We start from the raw sequence: 24,308 nt of genomic DNA, 5'->3' as shown, positions 1-24,308 counted from the left end.
GCCCCCACCTAATACCTAAACCTAATTATCCCATCCTAGTGCCTAAAACAGCCCCCCTTCACCTCATAACTAAACCAGATCTCTCCTAGTGCTTAAACGAAAACCCAGCTAATTCCCAAACGTAATCTACCCTCCTAGTCGCTAAAACACCCCCCCCCCACCTAATGTCTAAACCTAATACCCTCTACTGGAGTGTAATTAAAGTACTGCTTCACACTGACACACCAAACTCACTGTTACGCACCGCAAACATCTAATTGCGTAGTGACGGCCATGCTGGACTGGTGCGCACCATGGCCAGAGTGCAGGCTGTGGCGGTTTTCAAGCCAATATGGTTGCTAGGCAGTGGTAGCTCAATGATAGAACAACCGACTGTCCAGCTGATCAAATTTGGTCTGTCCACAATAAAGCAACAACCTTATTATCTTTGGTGTGCCACCCCCTGAGACACTCATATAGCCGGCGATCATTGCTTCATTGTGATACGCAAGCCCCTTCACCGCGGCAAGGTAATGATCACGAATGGAAATTGGCACATGTACATGCCTTTTGTTTTGTTGTTGCAGCCATAGTGCAGCCAGAAAAATTAGGCAGGCATGTACACGCACCAGAAAAGTTATTATAGCGGCCGCTGCTATCCTAAAAAATTCAGGAATCCGACTGGAGTCCTGGACCCTGTTGGTGGTGGCGGAGAAGGCAGTCAAGCGGCCTGCGAGCAGAGGTGCTGTGTGGGGAGCGACCTAGTCTTGGGGCAGGCATCCAGTCAAACAGCGTGCAGGCAGAGATGCTGTGTGTGGGGACTGACTTAGTCTTCGGGCGGGCTGTAGCCCTCCAGGATCCATGCCTCATTCATTTTGATAAAGGTGAGGTACTGAACACTTTTGTGACTTAGACGACTTCTCTTCTCAGTGACAGTGCCTCCACCTTTCTGACAGGACGCTTGAGACAGGGCAAGACAGAAGTTGGATGGCAAATTGAGACAGCTCTGGCCACAGGTTAAGCCTGCGCACCCAGTAGTCCAAGGGTTCATCGCTGCTCAGTGTCTACATCCACACTTAAGGCCAGGTAGTCAGCTCCTGCCAGTCCAGGCATTGGTGGAGGGTGGATCCGGAAGCACTAAGTTGAGGCGTTGGACTAAAAGAATGTCCGCAAGTCCGACACCACCATGCGATTGCTGAAGCGTCCTGCCCTTGCCTGCGTGGACATGGGAGAAGACTTGTGGCACCTTTATTGCGTTATGCTGTGACATCACACTTAACACATTGTTAAGCATAGTTGCCAGCTTGTTCTGCATGTGCTGCATTCTTTCTGCCTTCTGGCGAGTTGGTAAAATGTCCACAACGTTGTGCCTATACCGAGGGTCTAGTAGCATGGCCACCCAGTACAGCTCATTCCCCTTGAGTTTTTTTATACGGGGGTCCCTCAACAGGCTTGACAGCATGAAAGATGACATCTGCACAAAGTTGGATGCAGGCGTACTATCCATCTCCTCTTGCTCTTCCTCAGTGATGTCAGGTAAGTCCTCCACCTCACCCCAGCCACGAACAATACTATGGGAACGTCGAGCAGCACAAGCCCCCTGCGACGCCTGTTGCGGTTGTTCTTCTGCCACCGCCTCCTCCTCCTCCAAAGAAACACCTTCTTCATCATCCGAGTCTGACCCCTCTTCCCCACATGACTCTTCCTCCTCCCCCCCTCTGTACTGCCGCAGGTGTTGGGGAAACATCTGATTCTGATGTAAATTGCTCCTACAACTGTTCCTGCTGTAACTGTTCCTCTTCATGCTCCTCCACAGCTTGATCCATCACTCTACGCACGGCACGCTCCAGGAAGTAAGTGTACGGGATCAAGTTGCTGATGGTGCCTTCACTGCGACTCACCAGGTTGGTCACCTCCTCAAACGGCCGCATGAGCCTGCATGCATTTCGCATAAGTGTCCAGTTCGGGGGGGGGGGCAGAACATCCCCATCTCCCCAGATTGTGTCTTCCTACTTAAATTGTAGAGGTACTGGGTGACAGCTTTCTCCTGTTATAGCAGGCGAGAGAACATGACCAGGGTCGAATTCCAGCAAGTCGGGCTATCACATATCAAGCGTCTTACCGGCAAGTTGTTTCTCCGCTGAATGTCCGCAAAGCGTGCCATGGCCATGTAAGACTGCCTGAAATGCACACACAACTTCCTGGCCTGCTTCAGGAAATCCTATAAGCCTGGGTACTTTGACACAAATCTTTGAATGACTAGATTCAGCACAAGCACCATGCGGAGTACATGTGTCAGCTGCTTTCCCAAATTCAGAGCGGAAAGGAGATTGCTGCCATTGTCACACACCACGTTGCCGATCTCCAGCTGGTGCGGGGTCAGCCACTGAACCACCTGTTTAAGAGCAGCAAGAAGAGGTGGTCCAGTGTGACTCTCCGCTTTGAGGCAAGACATGTCTAAGATGGCATGACACCATTGTACCTGGCATGCAGCATAGGCCCTGGGGAAAAGGGTCTGTGTAGCTGAAGAGGAGATCGTAGCACCAGCAAAGTTGAACTGCTACTCAGACGAGGAGGACGACAGCAAAGAGGATGTAGCAGAAGGAGAGGAGGTGTCGGGAGGCCTGCCTTCAAGCCGTGAAGGCATCACAAGTTTGTCCACTGCACAGCCATGTACTCCCATCGGTCACCAGGTTGATCCAAGGGCCCGTGTAAGTAATGTAGAGGCCCTGACCGTGCTTGGCAGACCAGGCATCCATGGTCAGGTGGACGCTTGACCTAACGCTGTGTGCCAGAGATGCCACCACTTGCCGCTCAACTTCACGGTACAGTTTGGGTATCGCCTTTTTAGAGAAATAATTGCGGCCTGGTATCTTCCACTGCGGTTTCTCAATGGCCACAAATTTACAGAAGGCCTCAGTCCACCAGCTTGTATGGTACCAGCTGGCAAACTAACAGTTCCACCATGCCAGCTGTCAGATGCTGGGCAAGGGGGTGACTGGCAGAAATTGTCTTCTTCCACTCAAAGATTTCCTTCACGGACACCTAGCTGCTTTGGGCAGAGGATCAGGAACAGCTCAAGGGCAGAGGCGGAGTGGAGGAGGGTGGCTGTGAAGGTGCAAGGGAGAAAGCGGCTGAAGATTCTGTACCTGAAAGAGGAAGAGGAGAAGGAGGGTAGCTTTTCTTTTGTGTGCTGCTTTTACTCAAGTGCTCTTCCCATTTCTGTTTGTGCCTTTTCTCCATGTGCCTTCGTAAGGCACTTGTCCCTACATGAGTGTTGGCCTTTCCACGGCTCAATTTTTGGAGGCAGAGACAACAGATGGCATTGCTCCGATCTGAGGCAGACACATTAAAACATTTCCAAACCGCTGAGCCCCCCTGGGGTGATGGCACTATGGTGGCATCAGCAGCTGACGTTGAAGGGCATGTTGGCTGGCTGTACATAGGTGGCGATACATGGCGTCGGACACTGCCACCAGCTGTTTCTGATGACTAGCTCTCCCTGCTTCTTTCAGCAATTCGTCTCCTCCTACTCCTCTCTGACTCCCCCTTTGAACTGTCCCCTGTTCATCTCCTCTATTGGGAACATACGTGGTATCCGTATCATCGTTCTCATCATAATCATCCTGCCCAGCTTTGCTTGCCTCAGACACCTCCAAAACTGCACCAACAGCAGATACTTCATCATTTTCACACGTTACATCCATAGTGTCGCCGCCAAACTCAGACATATGAGGTGGTGTAACTTGCTTTGCGACTTCATCTGTTTGTAACAATAATGGCTGTGAATTGGTTAATTCCTCACCAAATAACTCCTGCAAAGTGTCAAATGCAATGGATGTGGTGCTTGTAGTAGCGCTGGTGGCTGCCGAAGATGAGGTGTTCTGTGTGAAATAGTCAACCACGTCCTGACAATCTTGGGAGTTGATGGGACTTGCCTTCTTCTGAGCACTGTATTTTGGTCGAGGGCCACACAAAATCACATCAACACGACCTCGCACAGACCTGCCGGCCTGTGGCCTTCCTCTGGGTCTGCCTCTACCACTGCCTGTTTTGTCTGTTGTGTCCATTTCGGGGGGGATGAAGTGAAAGGTATGCACTGACTTGACTAATACAATGTGCAGTCACACAGGTGCAGTTAACAGGTATGCACAGAGTGGTATATCGCACTGCGTGCACTCACGTATGTAGGTGGGTGCACTGAACACAACAGGTAGGTATATGCAGTGATGATGTGGGTGCACCGAACACAACAGGTAGGTTTATGCAGTGATGAGGTGGGTTCACTCAACACACAAGGTAGGTAATATTACAATGTGTATTACAATGTGCACCTGTCACACACAGACGGGTAGCGGACAGGCACAATGACACTGCATGTGCTCAACTCACGTAGGTAGGTGGGTGCACTGTGAACAATAGGTAGGTAGGTAGGTATATGCAGTACTGGGTATTACAATGTGCACCTGTCACACACAGACAGGTAGCGGACAGGCACAGTGACACTGCATGCGCTCAACTCACGTAGGTAGGTGGGTGCACTGTGAATGGGTAGGTAGGTATATGCAGTAATGGGAATTACAATGTGCACCTGTCACACACACAGCTAGTCACTGAATGTGCTGGGCCTGGAAGTGGCACACACACAGTATGAATTATCAAGGGTGTCTATGCAACACAAGTGTCAGTGGGGGACACAGAAAAAAAAATAGATTACAATAACAAGATTAGATCTCAAAAGAGCTGTTGTGGGGTGCTATTTTAGAAATAAGAATCAGCAAGGAGCAAGCTAAGAAGCCTACAAGAGCCTAACAAATCTTTCCCTATGAGAGAGTGTGCAGCAGCTGTCCCTTCCCTATTTACTGCAGGCACACAAGTGAGTATAATGGCCTGCGGTGCCTGCCTTTTATAAGGGGGGGAGTGGCTCTAGGAGGGAGTGTAGCCTGATTGGCTACAATGTGCCTGCTGACTGATGTAGAGGGTCAAAGTTGACCCTCAAAGTGCATTATGGGGTGAACCAAACTTCCGGAAAAGTTCACGGTTCTTTGCGATCGCAAACCACCGGAAGTTCGCTGGCGAACCGTTCGGGCCGTCTCTACTTCTATTCTACTCTATATTGTGAAAGCAATAAGTAGTTGATGAACGTGGAGAAAGGTAATTATATGAAGGGTTATAAAGTGGCACTTCTGCAATGTCATGCAACCTTCTAACAAATGATACTCCAGTGCAGAACAACTTTTCATAGATATTTTCATGGTTTTTTTACCTTGTGTATATAAAAATATTATTTAAGCAGCGCACTTACTTGAACATTCGAAAACATCAATACTTGCAACTGTTTTGTGAATTTCATTTGCAATGTTGGACCTTAAATATATTGAACAATGAAAAAAAAAAACAAGTTACATCTACAGTTGTATATGTACATTAACATTTTTGAAGCGGACCTGAACTCAGAACGTACTCTCTGCTCTAAAATATACACAACAGCACAATAACCTTTAAACAATTTTTGCTACACTAAACTGATACAAATTATAAAATAAATCTGCACAGCTTATATTTCCTGATTCATAGAAGCAAACATATTGTTAACAGCTTGTGCTTTCAAATGAGCTTTTCTGCCATCGCTGCCACGGCAGTCATGTGACACAGGACAGGGGAGAGATCAAATTCCAGTTGTGATTAAACACAAATGAGGGGGAATAAAACAATTGATCTTAACTCTCTAAATGCATACAGGGTGCATTTCTCTAGGTTTCCCTTCTGTCATATGCAAAGTTCAGATCCACTTTAAATATGTTGCATTTTAACACGTTTGCCCTTATTTTAGAAGACTTTAGAAATCAATGATCGGGGTGCAAATTGTGGCCCTACTAAACAAAGACTGGGTCCACCCAAGCCTGCTTGGAGAGTTTCAAGAGTCCAAATTGTTACATTGGGAATTTATTCTGTGATTCCGTTGTTATACTGCTGCCAATAGTTGCAGTCAGGGGCGCTGCTAGGCTCCTAAGAGATCTGGGGCACTTTTGGGCACTCTAGATGGAAAATAGGTGTGGCCCCGCACCAGAATGTGGGTGTGGTCATGGGTGGAGCAAAATTTACATTAACTTAACAGCGGTCTAAGTAGACCTGCCCAGCAAAATGTTGGATGAAGCCCACTCTCCATTAATACAAAAAAGAAAAAATGCAGCATATCACATAAATAGGCAGTGTCACTTAAACATAACTATGCAGAGTTACTTAGCTTTGTGCTGGCTAGTAGAGTTGGGCCGAACGGTTCGCCGGCGAACGTGGTTCGCGCGAACTTAGGTGGTTCGCGTGCGGATGCCGCACGCGAACGTTTTGCGGCAAAAGTTCGCAAAAAATCGGTTCGCCCCATAATGCACCTGAGGGTCAACTTTGACCCTCTACATCACAGTCAGCAGGCCCAGTGTAGCCAATTAGGCTACACTAGCCCCTGGAGCCCCACCCCCCCCCTTATATAAGGCAGGCAGCGGCGGCCGTTATGGCCACTCGTGTGCCTGCATTAGTGAGAGTAGGGCGAGCTGCTGCAGTCTCTCATAGGGAAAGATTAGTTAGGCTTAACTTCTTCCTGGCTGCATACCTGTTCTGTTCAGTGAGCCCTCAGCCCACTGCATACCTGTACTGTGATCCTGCCACTGCATACCTGTTCAGTGATCCTGCCACTGCATACCTGTTCAGTGATCCTGCCAGTGCATACCTGTTCATTGATCCTGCCAGTGCATACCTGTTCATTGATCCTGCCACTGCATACCTGTTCATTGATCCTGCCACTGCATACCTGTTCATTGATCCTGCCACTGCATACCTGTTCAGTGATCCTGCCAGTGCATACCTGTTCATTGATCCTGCCACTGCATACCTGTTCATTGATCCTGCCACTGCATACCTGTTCATTGATCCTGCCACTGCATACCTGTTCATTGATCCTGCCACTGCATACCTGTTCATTGATCCTGCCACTGCATACCTGTTCATTGATCCTGCCACTGCATACCTGTTCATTGATCCTGCCACTGCATACCTGTTCATTGATCCTGCCACTGCATACCTGTTCAGTGATCCTGCCAGTGCATACCTGTTCATTGATCCTGCCACTGCATACCTGTTAAGTGAACCCGCCACTGCATACCTGTTCTGTTCAGTGAACAGTTTGGTGTGTCAGTGTGAAGCAGTACCTTAATTACACTACCTGATTGATGTACACATGCAAGATGTTTTAAAGCACTTTAGGCCTGTCATTTAGCATTCAATGTGATTTCTGCCCTTAAAACGCTGCTTTGCGTCAAATCCAGATTTTTCCCGGGGACTTTTGGCATCTATCCCACTCCGCCATGCCCCCCTCCAGGTGTTAGACCCCTTGAAACATCTTTTCCATCACTTTTGTGGCCAGCATAATTTTTTTTTTTTTTCAAAGTTCGCATCCCCATTGAAGTCTATTGCGGTTCGCGAACTTTAACGCGAACCGAACCATCCGCGAAAGTTCGCGAACCCGGTTCGCGAACCTAAAATCGGAGGTTCGGCCCAACTCTACTGGCTAGTCTGACTTTCTGCTGGGCGGGCTGGCCTGCTGCCAGGTTGTCTGGCATTCCCCCAGAGCATTCCCTGGGCTTCTAGTGGAACTCCTTCCATGCTCCCATGGGCCTCTCATTCAGGCACCACAATTACCAGCATGGAGTACATTTGAAATCGGCGCCGGTAGACTTGGGCGCAAGATTCAGCAGTATATGGCTGGTCCTGCTTCTGCTCAAGTCCGGGCTGAATTAATTACTATTCCCCCTCCAGGCCGCCATGGATAGTGGGGGAATGAAATAATTAGGCTTCCAGCGATTGCTGGAAGCCGAATTATTATGATTTTTAAGCTACCTCAGCTCCGTCTTCTGACGGCGCCGACGTTACTCACTGAGCGCCGCTATAGACTGAATCCCTTTATAGTCTATGGCGGCGCTGGCTGAGCCCAAATCTAGCAGTGCTGAAAAGCACTGCTCTGCCCAGCATTCCCCCGTAGACTATACACAACTCCCTGCATGCCCCCATAAAGGCACCACAGCACCCAGCATGGCACCACAGCACCCAGCATACCTCCGATTGATGCACCACAGCTCCTAGCATGCTCACCATTGAGGTACCACAAGTGACACTGCCTGGCGGACATCCGGGTACCCCAGAATAGATCCGAGGCACATGCCACTGATCTTTGTGGCTAGCAACCCCCTGGCTGCAGTGATTACCAGCAAGTAGCTGGTACATGTAACAATGTGTGTCAGCAAGTAACAGAGTTCTGATTATATGGTGATCTGCAGTATCACCTATAATACAGATATATACCTGATTACATGGTGATCTGCAGAATCACCAATAATACAAGTATATCAGACAACTGATGAGATAGCTAAAGTACAGGTAGGTGATTGGTGCAACAGTAGTACTGGTAAATATCAGCGTTACCTCACCAGAGGAGCTGGTGGGTATTCCAGAACAATGAGCTTCTCACCAGTGACAAGGGCTCACTGGTGAGAGTAGAAGTGCAGCAGTTTGAACTGATAGATGTCAGTCACGTCACCAGAGGAGCTGGTGGGCAATACAGTACAACGAGCTCCTCACCAGTGACAAGGGCTCAATGGTGAGAGTAGAAGTACTGATAGATGTCAGAATCACCTCACCAGAGTAGCTGGTGGGCAACACAGTACAATGAGCTCCTCACCAGTGACAAGGGCTCACTGGTGAGAGTAGAGTGGTCAGACAAATCGGGTTGGCAACAGACAGGCAGACAAAGTACAGAATCAGGAGGCAGAGGCAAAAGATAAACAGGCAGAGTCGGCAACTAGATCAGATGGGCAGAAGTACAGAAGCGTTGAGCAAAGGAGTAGTCAGAACGAGCCAGAGTCATACACAGATAATAATACAGTATTCAATGAATTTCAATTATAGCTATCAAAGGTCTGAGCACTAACACGAAGTATTCGCAACAGCAGACAAGTTGTGAATGAACCTGCTGTGCTTAAGTACGCTGAGGCATCCCCGAGGCACGCCCCTAGAGCTAACCAATCAGCGATGGCGACCGTGCCCTCTGACGTCAGCCGACCCGCAGGTCAGCTGACTCACCTCCTCCCCGCATAAAAGTCCTGTCGATGAGCACGTGCTAATGCGACCCTATGTGCCACAGAGATGTCCGTCCTCAGTGCGCGAGCCACCCGAGGTGCGGGAACATTTACACGCCGAGAGGCAGAGGCAGTTGCGGCGGTAGCGCTGTTCGCCGCCGCCTCGCTACCATTCATTACAGTACAGCCATGCAGGTGTGTTTGTCCCTGAAAAATATGGCAAAAGTACTGCTTAAGCACATCTGCAAAATGAAATAATTATTGCTTGTGTGAGTGTGTTTTCTTCTATTTTTACAATTATTAAATAATAAGTGTGCCTCCAAGCTTTTAGCCTGGTACACACATCCAATTTTGGTTGACCAATGATTGGCCAATTTTACCAGTTCTGTGTGGTATGAGTGCTTACCTACATATTCTGTTCCCTGTATTCAATGTCTGTTGGCCTCGTACTACAGGAAGGTGGTAAAATTGTTCAATGTTTGGCCAATTAAAATTGGATGTGTGTATGCCCCTTTAGTAAAGAAGAAGCTTTACCCAGGATTGCACATCAGCCCAACAAGTAGCCCATACCCCCTTACCCAAGAGTGACCTCTGTGTGGCTTATAGTTTGGTGAAGCCCCTCCCATATGTGATGTCAGGTACTCGTGGCCATGGCCCTGACTGTGTGCTGTCTTTAAACCTCATTGCATTGTGGAAAATAACACCTGGTTCCAACTGCCATTGACAGTGGAATGTGAACGTTTGGGCAACCTTGTTAATTGTCATGATTTTCCTGTATAAATCTTTGGTTGTTATGATAAAAAATGTCAGTTAAATATATCATATAGGACACACACACAGTGATATTTGAGAAGTGAAAAGAAGTTTCCTGTAGTTTCCAATGAGAGTCTGGATTCTGGTTGAAGGTATTTTGGACCATTCCTCTTTGCAAAACATCTCTAGTTCATTCAGGTTTGATGGCTTCCGAGCATGGACAGCTCTCTTTAACTCACACCACAGATTTTCAATTATATTTAGCTCTGGGGACTGAGATGGCCATTCCAGAACGTTGTACTTGTTCCTCTGCATGAATTCATTAGTGGATTTTGAGCAGTGTTTAGGGTTGTTTTGTTGAAACGTTCAGCCCCGACGCAGCTTCAGCTTTGTCACTGATTCCTGGGCATTGGTCTCCAGACTCTGCTGATACTGAGTGGAATACATGCGTCCCTCAACTTTAACGAGATTCCCAGTCCCTGCACTGGTCACACAGCCCCACAGCATGATGGAACCACCACCATATTTTTTCTGTAAGTAGCAGGTGTTATTCATTGAATGCTGTGTTCTTTTTCCTCCATGCATAACCACTTGAGGACCAGGGGATTTTGCGCTGATCTGTGCAGCATGGGCTCCAGCCCACAGCACAGACCCTCAGGCAGCCAGGGTGACCAGACCCCCCCCCCCCCTTTTTCATTGAATGCTGTTCTTTTTCCTCCATGCATAATGCCCCTAGTTATGCCCAAATAACTCCATTTTAGTTTCATCAGTCCACCACAGCACCTTATTCCAAAATGAAGTTGGCTTGTCCAAATGTGCTTTAACATACCTCAAGCGGCTCTGTTTGTGCTGTGAGTGGAGAAAAGGCTTCCTCTGCAACACTCTTGCATACAGCATCTCCTTGTGTAAAGTACGTCAAATGGTTGAGTGATACACAGTGACTCCGTCTGCAGCAAGATGATGTTGTAGGTCTTTGGTGCTGGTCTGTGGGTTGACTGAGCCTGTGGTCTTCCATTTCCTCAATATGTTCCTAACTGTGGAAACAGACAGCTGAAATCTCAGATACAGCTTTCTGTATCCTTCCCCTAAACCATGATGGTGAACAATATTTGTCTTCAGGTCATTTAAGAGTTGTTTTGAGACCCCAATGTTGCTACTCTTCAGAGAAAATTAAGAAGAGGGAAACTTACAATTGACACCTTAAATATTCTGTCTCATAAATGGATTCACCTGTGTATGTAGGTCAGGGGTCACTGAGCTTATCAAGCCAATTTGAGTTCCAATACTTAGTTCTAAATGTTTTTGGAATCAATAAAATGACAACAGTGCCCAAATTTACTGTATGCACCTGCCTAATTTTATTTAAACAATTATTGCACACTTTCTGTAAATCCAATAAACTTCATTTCACTTCTCAAATATCACTGTGTGTGTCTCCTATCAGTGTTCCCCAACCCTGTCCTCAAGGCCCACCAACAGTCCATGTTTTGTGGAAATCTACAGAGGTAGTTAATCAGCTTTGCTGAGACACTAATTACCTCACCTGTGCATGGTTGTGGTTTTCTACAAAACATGCACTGTTGGTGGGCCTTGAGTCCTAGGGATGATCGGAAAGAGCAAATTCCGTTTCGCCGGAATTCATGGATTCTGCCAGCGCTGAATTCAGTCGCTATGAAAATTCCGCCAGATTTTTGTGAAATTCCGCGGAATTCCGGATTCCAGCGGAAAAATTAAAATAATCGCAAATAGAACCTTGTTTATGCTATATGGTAGCCCATAGACCCTATTGACTGTTCCCTTAGTCCTTTTTCTAATCCTTCTGGAGGGAGGAGGGTCTCGTCTTTCAGGGAATTGTAGGATTTCAAAAGCCAGCTTACATACCTTGGCCGGGAATCAAACCCAGGTCTAGTGCTTGGTAGACAGCTCTCTTTACCACTATACCACTAACACTACATGCTGAAGCCAGCCTAGCATGTACCGTTATGATATATCCAAGAGAAAAATTAGCTTGCTTAGGGATTTGTAGGATGTCAAAAGCCAACTCACATACATTGGCCAGGAATTGAACCCAGGCCTACCACTCTGTAGGCCGCTATCCTAACCATTATACCACCAACACAACACACTACAATGCTACATGCTGAAGCCAGCCTAGCATGTACCATTGTGATATATCCAAGAGAAAAATGAGCTTGCTTAGGGAATTGTAGGATTTCAAAAGCCAGCTTACATACATTGGCCAGGAATCAAACCCAGGTCTAGTGCTTGGTAGGCTGCTGTCCTAACCATTATACCACCAGCACTACATGCTGAAACTTCTTGGAGCAGACTTACTTCCTCCCTCCTAAAGACACACATGCATCCCCATAAAATCATTCAACAGCAACTGCGTGCACAGTCTTTGCAGTACACAGTCTCTGTGGCACAACTAGTTCACACGTTTGGAAGTTAACGGCAAGGTTCAAGCCCACCCAGGAATGGCCCTGCCTTTTATGTTTAACAGTTGTCCAAAGAGAACCCCAGATAGCCATGTAGATTAATCTCTCTCTCTCTCTCTCTCTCTCTAGTAGGGATGGTCACCGCTTTCCGCGGAATTGTATTTTCCACAGTTTTAGGCGGAAATTGGTCATTCCGTTCCGTTTGGTCGGAACGGAATTGCTTTTTCAATCCGGCGGAATTCCGAAATTGCCTGTGAAATTCTGCCGGTATCGGTTGATGGTTTTAAGCTGAAAATTCGGTTCAATGGCATCAAGTCCTAGAGAGAGAGAGAAAGAGAGAGCTTATTTTTCTCTTGGGTATATCACAATGGTACATGCTAGGCTGGCTTGAGCATGTAGCATTGTAGTGTGTTGTGTTGGTGGTATAATGGTTAGGATAGCAGCAGGGGAGGACTGGCCAGGGGGGAAGGGGGGAGATTTCCCCCCAGGCTGCCTCTCATTTAATGATTTAGGGCCGGCACTGTGCCTAGTGAATTCAGGTTTTTGTATAAGGCAATGTGAAACACTAGGCTGAATGAGGGAAATAAACGCCCAATTACAGAGCAATTGCAAGGCGGGCAAGCTAGTAAATATACACAGCATAATAAAGAGCAGAGGCTTGCCTGCAGGGTCCGTGGGAAAAAATCTGTCTGGTCTCTCACCATTGTTAACTGCATGTCCACAGCTACATAAGATATTGTCTAGGTTTAAAAGTTTTCGACAGTCCCTAGACTCCAGAAGGGCTGCTTGCAGGCAGTCCCTAGACTCCAGAAGGGCTGCTTGCAGGCAGTCCCTAGACTCCAGAAGGGCTGCTTGCAGGCAGTCCCTAGACTCCAGAAGGGCTGCTTGCAGGCAGTCCCTAGACTCCAGAAGGGCTGCTTGCAGGCAGTCCCTAGACTCCAGAAGGGCTGCTTGCAGGCAGTCCCTATATTTCAGAAGGGCTGCTTGCAGGCAGTCCCTAGACTCCAGAAGGGCTGCTTGCAGGCAGTCCCTAGACTCCAGAAGGGCTGCTTGCAGGCAGTCCCTAGACTCCAGAAGGGCTGCTTGCAGGCAGTCCCTAAACTCCAGAAGGGCTGCTTGCAGGCAGTCCCTAGACTCCAGAAGGGCTGCTTGCAGGCAGTCCCTAGACTCCAGAAGGGCTGCTTGCAGGCAGTCCCTAGACTCCAGAAGGGCTGCTTGCAGGCAGTCCCTAGACTCCAGAAGTGCTGCTTGCAGGCAGTCCCTAGACTCCAGAAGGCATTCTTGCAGGCAGTCCCTAGACTCCAGAAGGGATTCTTGCAGGCAGTCCCTAGACTCCAGAAGGGCTGCTTGCAGGCAGTCCCTAGACTCCAGAAGGGCTGCTTGCAGGCAGTCCCTAGACTCCAGAAGGGCTGCTTGCAGGCAGTCCCTAGACTCCAGAAGGGCTGCTTGCAGGCAGTCCCTAGACTCCAGAAGGGCTGCTTGCAGGCAGTCCCTAGACTCCAGAAGGGCTGCTTGCAGGCAGTCCCTAGACTCCAGAAGGGCTGCTTGCAGGCAGTCCCTAGACTCCAGAAGGGCTGCTTGCAGGCAGTCCCTAGACTCCAGAAGGGCTGCTTGCAGGCAGTCCCTAGACTCCAGAAGGGCTGCTTGCAGGCAGTCCCTAGACTCCAGAAGGGCTGCTTGCAGGCAGTCCCTAGACTCCAGAAGGGCTGCTTGCAGGCAGTCCCTAGACTCCAGAAGGGCTGCTTGCAGGCAGTCCCTAGACTCCAGAAGGGCTGCTTGCAGGCAGTCCCTAGACTCCAGAAGGGCTGCTTGCAGGCAGTCCCTATATTTCAGAAGGGCTGCTTGCAGGCAGTCCCTAGACTCCAGAAGGGCTGCTTGCAGGACTTGTGTAAGAGATAGAAACCCTGACCGTTGTAACTCAAAATGTATTATGTGCCAGTGCGTTTATACTTTACCTGTCACGCTGTCCCGCGAGTGTCCTTGCTGTATGTGTGTATATAAATATATATATATATATATATACAAAAAATATCTATATCCATCCCGGCATATAGCACGTGGGGCACGTGTGTGATGTCATTTGGGCTTGGGCTGCCGTGAAAACGGGCCTCTAGTTTGTGTTTTCCCCCCAGGCCAAAAGGTCCCAGTCCTCCCCTGGATAGCCTACAGAGAGGTAGACCTGGGTTCAATTCCCAGCCAATGTATGTAAGCTGGCTTTTGGAATCCTACAATTCCCTAAGCAAGCTCATTTTCCTCTTGGATATATCAAAATGGTGCATGCTAGGCTGGCTTCATCATGTAGCATTGTAGTGTGTTGTGTTGGGTATAATGGTTAGGATAGCAGCCTACTAAGCACTAGACCTGGGTTCGATTCCTGGCCAATGTATGTAAGCTGGCTTTTGAAATCCTACAATTCCCTTAGCAAGCTCATTTTTCTCTTGGATATATCACAATGGTACATCCTAGGCTGGCTTCAGCATGTAGCAGTGTAGTGTGTTGTGTTGGTGGTATAATAGTTAGGATAGCAGCCTACCAAGCACTAGACCTGGGTTTGATTCCCGGCCAATGTATGTAAGCTGACGTTTAAAATCCTACAATTCCCTAAGCAAGCTAATATTTCACTTGGATATATCACAATGGTACATGCTAGGCTGGCTTCAGCATGTAGCATTGTAGTGTGTTGTGTTGAGGGTATAATGGTTAGGATAGCAGCCTACAGAGCGGTAGGCCTAGGTTCGATTCCTGGCCAATGTATGTGAGTTGGCTTTAGATCACAGTGTCAGACTTCCACCACGTTGATTACCACCAGCCATGCTGCGCTACATAATGTAAATATTACGGTGGGCGCCATTGGGCTGCCTGCGCCACCACCGGATCTAGTCCATCACGGTGTCAGACTATTTGGATCAGTGTTGGACAAAATCCGACACTTTGATCCTCTTTGGCTCCATGCTGTGTCATGTAATTATGTAATTAAGATGGGTCACGTGCAATGACGTGCAGAGCTACATATATTACATACAGAAGCACTTATGTGCAGTCATATTGTATCTCCGAAGAGGTGTGGTTGAGCCCAGTAAATGTTTTAGATGTTATAATTAAAGTTTTATTACTAGTATCACCATGGGCCTCTCAAACTGATTCCAGCCAAGGATTGGGCTGATACTCACTGAGCTCATCACATGATAGCTGCTAGGCTCTGGCCATTCACAATCAAGCTTCATTGCTGTGGTCTCAAAGAGGTGTTTTTCAACCACATACCCAAGTGAGCGGATCCTTCTATGTGTTTTGCATCTTTACCATTGGATTTCATATCAGTGCATGTTCTATTTTTTCTTGGTCTATTTTCCAGTTGTCTGCCCAAAGGAGTAGCACTTTGATATAAATTATATACAGCCCATTTAGGTAGCTTCAGGGATCGAGTCGGGCGTGAACGCGAGGGGACGAAGTCCACCTGCTTTTTTCAGAGAGTGGACATCGTCCACCCTAGCATCTATAGTGGAGGGCGAGAGCGCAGTGAAGGGGGGGGGCATTGGGCACAGCGGCGGGCACAGTCTCACTCTCCCCTCCAGAACTAAAATTTGTGGCAGCGGCTGGAAAAGGATGGGACTTACCTTCTCCTCGATCCAAGTGCTGGGTAACTTCTGTGTGCCGCTGCTCTGATCTGGATCAGACCAAACTAGCGCCAGTGGAGTGCTCCCTCTAACGCCGGAACGAGGAAGAGGTAAGTCCTGCACGCTGCCAGCCGCCCGCAAATTTTAGTTCTGGAGGGGAAAGTGAGGAAGGGGGAGCCCCAAGGTGAGAGAAGGGGGGGGGGGGAGAGACGTCCCCCCTTCCCCACCACTGTGCCCACAGCTCCCATTTACTGCGCTACTCCCCTCCTGCTTGGGGGACACCTGGCTACCTATTCTGGGGACATATACCCCTGACTACATATACTGGTCACCTATACCTCTGGCTACATATACTGTGGACTACTATACCTCTGGCTACATATACTGGGCACCTATACCTCTGGCTACCTATACTGGGGAATACTATACCCCTGACTACATATACTGGGCACATATACCCCTGGCTACATATACTGGACACCTATACCTCTGGCTACATACAGGTCCTTCTCAAAAAATTAATCTTGGGTAAGACTACGAACCTGACTGCTTTCCAGAAGGCCATCATTGACACCCTCAAGCAAGAGGGTAAGACACAGAAAGACATTTCTGAACGAATAGGCTGTTCCCAGAGTGCTGTATCAAGGCACCTCAGTGGGAAGTCTGTGGGAAGGAAAAAGTGTCAGAAAACGCTGCACAACAAGAAGAGGTGACCCGGACCCTGAGGAAGATTATGGAGAAGGAACGATTCCAGACCTTGGGGGACCTGCGGAAGCAATGGACTGAGTCTGGAGTAGAAACATTCAGAGCCACCGTGTACAGGCGTGTGCAGGAAATAGACTACAGGTGCCGCATTCCCCAGGTCAAGCCACTTTTGAACCAGAAACAGGCAGATGAGCCTGACCTGGGCTACAGAGAAGCAGCACTGGACTGTTGCTCAGTGGTCCAAAGTACTTTTTTCGGATGAAAGCAACTTTTGCATGTCATTTGGAAATCAAGGTGCCAGAGTCTGGAGGAAGAGGGAAATGTCAAAATGCCTGAAGTTCAGTGTCAAGTACCCACAGTCAGTGATGGTCTGGGGTGCCATGTCAGCTGCTGGTGTTGGTCCACTGTGTTTTATCAAGCGCAGGGTCAATGCAGCTAGCTATCAGGAAATTTTGGAGCACTTAATGCTTCCATCTGCTGAAAAGCTTTATGGAGATGATTTCATTTTTCAGCACGACCTGGCACCTGCTCACAGTGCCAAAACCACTGGTAAATGGTTTACAGACCATGGTATTACTGTGCTCAATTGGCCTGCCAACTCTCCTGACCTGAACCCCATAGAGAATCTGTGGGATATTGTGAAGACAAAGTTGAGAGACGCAAGACCCAACACTCTGGATGAGCTTAAGGGCGCTATCGAAGCATCCTGGGCCTCCATAACACCTGAGCAATGCCACAGGCTGATTGCCTCCATGCCACGCCGCATTGAAGCAGTCATTTCTGCAAAAGGATTCCCGACCAAGTATTGAGTGCATAACTGAATATAATTATTTAAAGGTTGACTTTTTTTGTTTTAAAAACACTTTTCTTTTATTGGTTGGATGACATATGCTAATGTTTGTATAGGAATTTTGGGTTTTCATGAGCTGTATGCCAAAATCATCAATATTAAAACAATAAAAGGCTTGAACTACTTCAGTCGTATGTAATGAATCTAAAATATATGAAAGTCTAATGTTTATCAGTACATTACAGAAAATGATGAACTTTATCCCAATATGCAATTTTTTTGAGAAGGACCTGTATACTGGGGACTACTATACACCTGGCCACCTATTCTGTGGATATCTATACACCTGGCTACCTATTCTAGGGACATTATACACCTGGTTACCTATTCTGGGGACAACTATACTCATGGCTACTTATACTGGGGACACCTATAGACCTGACTACCTATGCTGGGGTACCTATTTTGGGGGAACTGCTGTCAGATTATCTGCATTTTTGTGGAACTGCTGTAAACTGATTAAGTGTATTTTGGGGAACAGCTGCCAGATTATGTGTATGTTAGGGGAACAGCTGCTGCCAGATTACATGTATTTTGGGTGATTCGGTGCCAGGTTTCTCGTAATTTGGGGAACTGCTTCCAGATTATGTGCATGTTGGGGGAACTGCTTCCAGATTGTGTATGTTGGGGGAACTGCTGCTGCCACATTGTCTATTTTGGGGGAACCCCTGCCATATTATCTGTATTTTGGAGGAACTTCTACCAGATTATGTGTCTTTTTGGTGAAATGCTGTCAGATTACATCTATTTTTAGGGGATACACTACGGCAGAGCTCAAACTTCCACGGCAGACATTTTACATCACTGCTAAGGTCATGTATATTTGGCCCCACCCATGACCACACCCACATGCTTGATCACGCCCATTTTTTTTGGCATTTTTGGGGTGAGTTCACTCACCTCTTTTCCCAGGACTAGACCCCTGGGTAGCTTGCATTGTGCAGTTCTTTTTATGGTTTTTGATGTTCAAAGATTTAGGACCCTCTTAAGGCCCGCACAAAAATTACAAAGGAACAAAAAAGTTGTAACGCGCATTAACATTGCATTAACGTCACATACAGGCAATGAAAAGTATGCTTACCTGTATCGGTTAACATGTGCGCATTTAGAGATAATGCACTGCAGCAGTGCATTACCAAAACGCAACATTTACAACACAATGCTAACATCGCGCTGTGAACGTCACATAGCCTTAACATTGCAGCACAGTAAAAAGTGTAATATTACTTTATAACACGGGACCATAACATCCCTCATTGAACCTAGCCTAAAGGTATTGTCTCCTGAGGAAATGTGACTATCGATATACTTGCAGGGTTGAAGGCACCAAATGTATGATAATATATAAATACAGTTACAAAACTTACAAAGAGAAGGCTCTCTTACCTCTCCAGATGAACGACAGCAAGAGCTCTGTAGAGGTGCTCACACTTGTAACATCTGTAAACTTGGCGGCTGCGGATACGCATGTTATACCCGCAGACGCCTTTGTTCCCTGTTCACAGGCCTTATACGCCCCGGTGGCGTCCAGCATGCCGGAAACGGCATTGTCTCTTGCTCATAGGGCCTTTGTATTGCGCAGGCGCGCGCGGAGACAGGACCTTTATGCTGGAAGAAGGCTCGTCCGCTGACCTGCCGGTCGGCTGATGTCAGGAGTGACTCGCGCTGCTCGGATTGGCTGATTGTTAGGGGGCATGGCGCTGGGCTCTCCTCGGCTTCTTAAGCCTTCACTAATCATTGGCAACTCGTCTGCTGTTACGAATACACTCGTGTTAGCGCTCAGACCTAGTGAGGTTCCAGTTGATGATAGATGTATATGCAGTGTTTGCGATATCTATCTATAGTTAGTTATTATTACATTGTATTTCTGATAACCTGTGTATGATTCTGGCTACTCTCTGACCTTGCTATTGCTAAACGATTCTGTACCTCTGCCTTTCTGACCTTAGTTGCTGAACCTCTGCCTGATATTAACTCTCTTGCCTGCCGTTTTGGTACTGTCTCTGCCTGCCTGTTATCGTTCTTTGCCTGTCTGACTACTCTACTCACCAGTGGGCCCTAGCCACTGGTGAGGTTCTCTGGCCTTTAGAACCCACCAGCTCCTCTGGTAAGCTTCAGACGCACTTATATAAGCTCCAGTAACTGATAGTGCCTTGCCAGCTCCTCTGGCAAGGTCTTGCTAAACTATTCAGTCCCTTGTGCCATTACCTTGCCAGCTCCTCTGGTCTAGTCATACTATTCAGTCATTTGTACTGTCATTTGAGCCAAACTTCTTTAGTTCTCTCATCATTATTACTTTCCCAGCTCCTCTAGTAAAGGTATTGTTTGTTTGTGTTGATAGGCCCTCCAGCTCCTCTGGAGAAGTCTATACTGTTGCAGCTAGTACCCACCAGCTCCTCTGGTGAGATCTATCCATTTGTTCTACTGTTGCACCAAACACCACACCTTACGCTCAGCTAGCTATACTAGTATTATTGGTGATACTGCAGATCACCACATAATCATGGAGCAGTGCTTTTCAGCACTGCTAGATTTGGGCGCAGCCGGCGCCTCCATAGACTTCAATAGGAATTACTCCTATTGCAGTGCTCAGTGAGTAACGTCGGCTCCGTCAGAAGACGGAGCCGAGGTTGCTTAAAAACATAATAATTCGGCCTCCAGCAATCGCTGGAAGCCGAATTATTTCATTCCCCCACTATCCATGGCGGCCTGGAGGGGGAATAGTAATTAAATCGGCCTGGACTTGTGCAGAAGCAGGATCAGCCATATACCGCTGTATCCTGTGCCCAAGTCTACCGGCGCCGATTTCAAATGTACTCACACAATCAGGTATAGTGTCTGTATTATTGGTGATTCTGCAGATCACCAATGATCAGACATCTGAGTTGCAGCACCCAATCATTACAACGCTCCAATACAGTCAGATATAAGGCGCTTCATCTTTTAAATTGACCTGAGGAAGTAGGTAAAACCTGTGAAATGTGTTGTCCGCTGTTTCAATACTCAAATTAAAAATCTTTTCCATGAACCTGGTGTTAATCTAGAGAGGTAAGTTTTACGAAGCTTTACTGAGCATGAGACCTTTTTTTCATGTGCATAAGTAAGCTTAAAGCTAATGGGAATCTGTAATTAAATAAAAAAAGTCAGATACTCACCTAAAGAGAGGGAAGGCTCAGGTCCTAATGAGCCTTCTCTCTCCTCTCCCGGTGCCCTTGGTGCAGCGCTTGCTCCCCCCCGTTCAAATCCCCCGGGGACTTCGGAAGTCTTTGGGAGCCAAGTCCTCCCAAAGACAGGCGGCTCCACACTGTGTACATGCGAGTGTGTCAGAGGGCGCTTGCACGTTCGCAGTGTAGAGCGGCCCGTCTTCGGGAGCACTCTGGCTCCTGAAGCATTTCCAAAGCCTCCCTTCGGTGGGGAAACAGCGGTACTTGACCGAAATGGTGGAATACCGCTACGGGGGAGCCAGGACAACAACTGGGACTGGGATAGGAGAGTGAATGCTCTATGGGACCTAGAGCCTCCCTCTCCTTAGGTTAGTATCTGACTTTTTTGTTTAATTATGGGTTCCCATTCACTTTAAAACAACTTTGAAGCAGCGTCATTTTAAAGACAGACTATGCCGTTAATAATTATGTAATATATAGACATGCTTACCTGGTAAACAAACTCTTTTCAAGTCTGGTGAGGTATGAAGGCAAATGGTTTCCTATTCTTAATGCTATAAAAGCCTCGCAAGGTACTCCAGGCTGCTTGATGCAGTAGAACACCTCTCCGTATTTCTTGTCTGCATATTCACATACTTCTTTTTGGGAATTCAGGTAAAGCCCGCAGTCAGTAAGTACCTCTTTACTGTTATTAAGAAATTTTCCTGTGTACTTGATATATCTGTATCCAATATTCCTGTTTTTCCACAACACAGTGACCCCTTCACTCGGATGCATCAATAGAATAGATATTTGCACTCTTCCTTTCCAGAACAATGTAAAATGGACATCGTAGGATCCATTGTGTAAGTCTTCAATTCTCCCAGAAGCTGCAGCTCTAAGTTCTGGAGAAAATATCCGTGCCCTCAGAAAATCTCCACCATAGGACTTCCTTTCTCCCAAATAATTGAACATCTCAACTCGAAAAGTCAAGGTATCTCCAACACAGTATTTTGTTCTGTAATTTAATATTGTTGCTGTACTGTTTTTTGCACTAGTCGTTTCATTTAGATACTTGACCTCTGCGTAAGATATTGTACTATTTATGAGAGTCATCAGCTTGGTTATTTGTTGATCGATGAGACTAGATTCTATTGCTATGGCCATGGTTCCATTACGTCGCCAGGCAAAGGGAACATGCACTTTTAATTCAGGAAGCTCAAAGTTTAAATGCTGATGAGAAATGGTCAACAGTTCTGTTATTACAAAATGATTGATTTATAAAGTGCCAGCATATTCCATGGCAATGTACAAAGTAAGAAAACAAATAAGGGGTTCATAATGATACCGACAATGATATTCATCACATATGGACATGGCTACAAAATATAGAATTGGTGATTACAATGACAAATGTAACATGATGAATAAGATGTATAACGGAGTGCAAGCTACGAAATGTATAACAAATTTCAAGACACAAAAGTGTGCGAGAGCCCTCTGTCAAAAACCTGAGCGGTTCTTGCCTTTTTCATGATTGCTAACTCAGTAAAGGACCAGCCTTTAAAGCGTTGCTGTCATATAAATCTGGCATAACAGTAATTATAGATTGACTGTATACCTTGAAATGAATCAGAGCACTCAGTATATGAGTTTATATAAAAAAATTGTATTTGCTTATCATACAGAATATGTACAGAATATGAACAGTTACCAGTAGTGTTTCCTTCTAACATTATTCCATCTCAAGGCTTTAGAGCCAAGCGTTCATCAATCTTCTAAGTACATTCAAAAAAGAATATAACAGTTGTGTTATGTAGAATAAGATCAAAAGTAGTCTCATCTGTACTAATAGCTGTGTATCTAGTAGCTGTTTAAAACGTGTAGTAATCTTCTTAAAGAAATAGCATAAAAAATAACTTCTAAAAAAACTTCTTGCTAACATCTTAACAGAACTTAATGCTGAAAAATTAATAAAGTAAATCACCAGAACATTAAGCATATTACCCCTTCTCTATCATCTCTTCAGCATCTAGAACCACATGTGTCTTCTCAGGAGATTGTTGGGCTTCTGCAAACTATGAGCTTTCAGCTCCTACTTTTATAGAGCTAGGATGCAATATGGCTGCCTAATCTGGAATTTCCCTGAATCCCAGGTTCTGATTGGCTAAAGCTTCCATGCGTCAATGCTTTATCATGTTTTGAATACCTAAATCATAATATTATGGTTTATAAATTCTGATTAGGTCATTTCTGACGCAGTTGATTAAAAATGGACGTCACCAGCCATCTTGTCTGCTGGTTGACTTTTTTCCCAAGACATTGAGACTAAACAATGTCATTTATGACACATTTCTGATAAGATGTCCTTCTGCTTATTAGGTTCAGGTTGTAATGTGTCTATACTTTCCCAGGTCAGGTTGACACTATAACACTACACGGACCTGTAAGAGCCTTCAGCAATTTAAGGCTTATTGAAGTATACAGGGCTTCTAATATAGTGATTTAAATATAAAGCTTATTATATAATTCTTCTTAAAACAATATAAGATATAGTTGCATATTAGAACTTAATAATATAAAATCATTTTCTATATATTTGCCTCTCTTTATGAACAAATAAATGTTATAATTCCACCGACAGATGTCACTATCTCATCATAAATAACAAACAGTATTAATATTAATTATAAGACTATAACACCGCCAGGTGGCATAATTTGTCCTAAATACAGGGCAATACAAAAACCTTGGAACTTATATTGACATTCCAAAGAACAATCATAGTCTAAACAACTTTGTGGAAAACAGCTAATGTATTTTGAAACTTTCACTGCAGAATCCAGCGTTTTAACTGTATTTCAAAGTATTTAAATTATATAGGGTTTAACAATAATAATTTTTCTTTAGGACTGTATTGATGATTAATATTTAGATTAATAATAATTATGTAATCATTGAACAAATGTGTGTGTGTGTATGTATATATATATATATATATATATATATATATATATATATATATATATATATATATATATACATATATACATATATATATATAGATATATATATATATATATATATATATATATATATATATATATACATACATATATATATATATATATATATATATATATATATATATATATATATATATATATATATATATATATATATATCTGCAGTAATGTGACTTTTAAACTAGCATTCTGTCTTACACATACTGCGCAGTCTAACCTTGACATAGACAAAGAATGTTTTGGCTTCTTGCAACCAGTACATCAACAATCTTCCAGCTTGCAAGTTAAAATAATCTTATAGGCTTTACAACCTGGAATATGCTGAGATGTCACAGAGCAATATAAAGTACTCTAACTTTACAGTTTACAATGAAATTTGCATAGAACATTAAAACTTAAAACCTATACGTATGACAGCTTTTACTGCATAAATAAAACCGCTAGAATTCTGACACCTGCCCTTGCACGCTTACAATCTAAAGCACAAGTGTCGGACTCCAGTCCTCGAGGGCCAAGGTCCTCACAGATTTTTGGCACAGCTCAAACTAATTGATGAGACTCAACCAAGAAAAGGTGTGGTTCATCAGGTAGAACACATTTCTCTATTTCTCAGTTGATCCTAAATACTGGCGTGGACTTGGCCCTCGAGGACTGGAGTCCAGCACCTGTGATCTA

General features: G+C 45.7%; 1 protein-coding gene across 1 annotated transcript in view; it reads right to left on the bottom strand.

Moving 5' to 3' along the window:
• Positions 1-21,774, bottom strand: part of LOC137540929 (NXPE family member 1-like) — a 55,117-nt gene extending 33,343 nt beyond the window's left edge. The window contains exons 1-2 of the mRNA XM_068262107.1: positions 21,119-21,774; positions 5,285-5,346 (exon numbers count right to left, since the gene is read on the bottom strand). Of these exons, the coding sequence (XP_068118208.1) occupies positions 5,285-5,346; positions 21,119-21,774 (718 nt within the window). The remainder of the gene's footprint in view (positions 1-5,284; positions 5,347-21,118) is intronic.
• Positions 21,775-24,308: the final 2,534 nt, after the last annotated feature.

This window comes from Hyperolius riggenbachi, chromosome 12 (genome assembly GCF_040937935.1).
Source record: "Hyperolius riggenbachi isolate aHypRig1 chromosome 12, aHypRig1.pri, whole genome shotgun sequence".
NCBI lineage: Eukaryota > Metazoa > Chordata > Amphibia > Anura > Hyperoliidae > Hyperolius > Hyperolius riggenbachi.
This window is presented reverse-complemented; position numbering and strand designations above follow the sequence as displayed.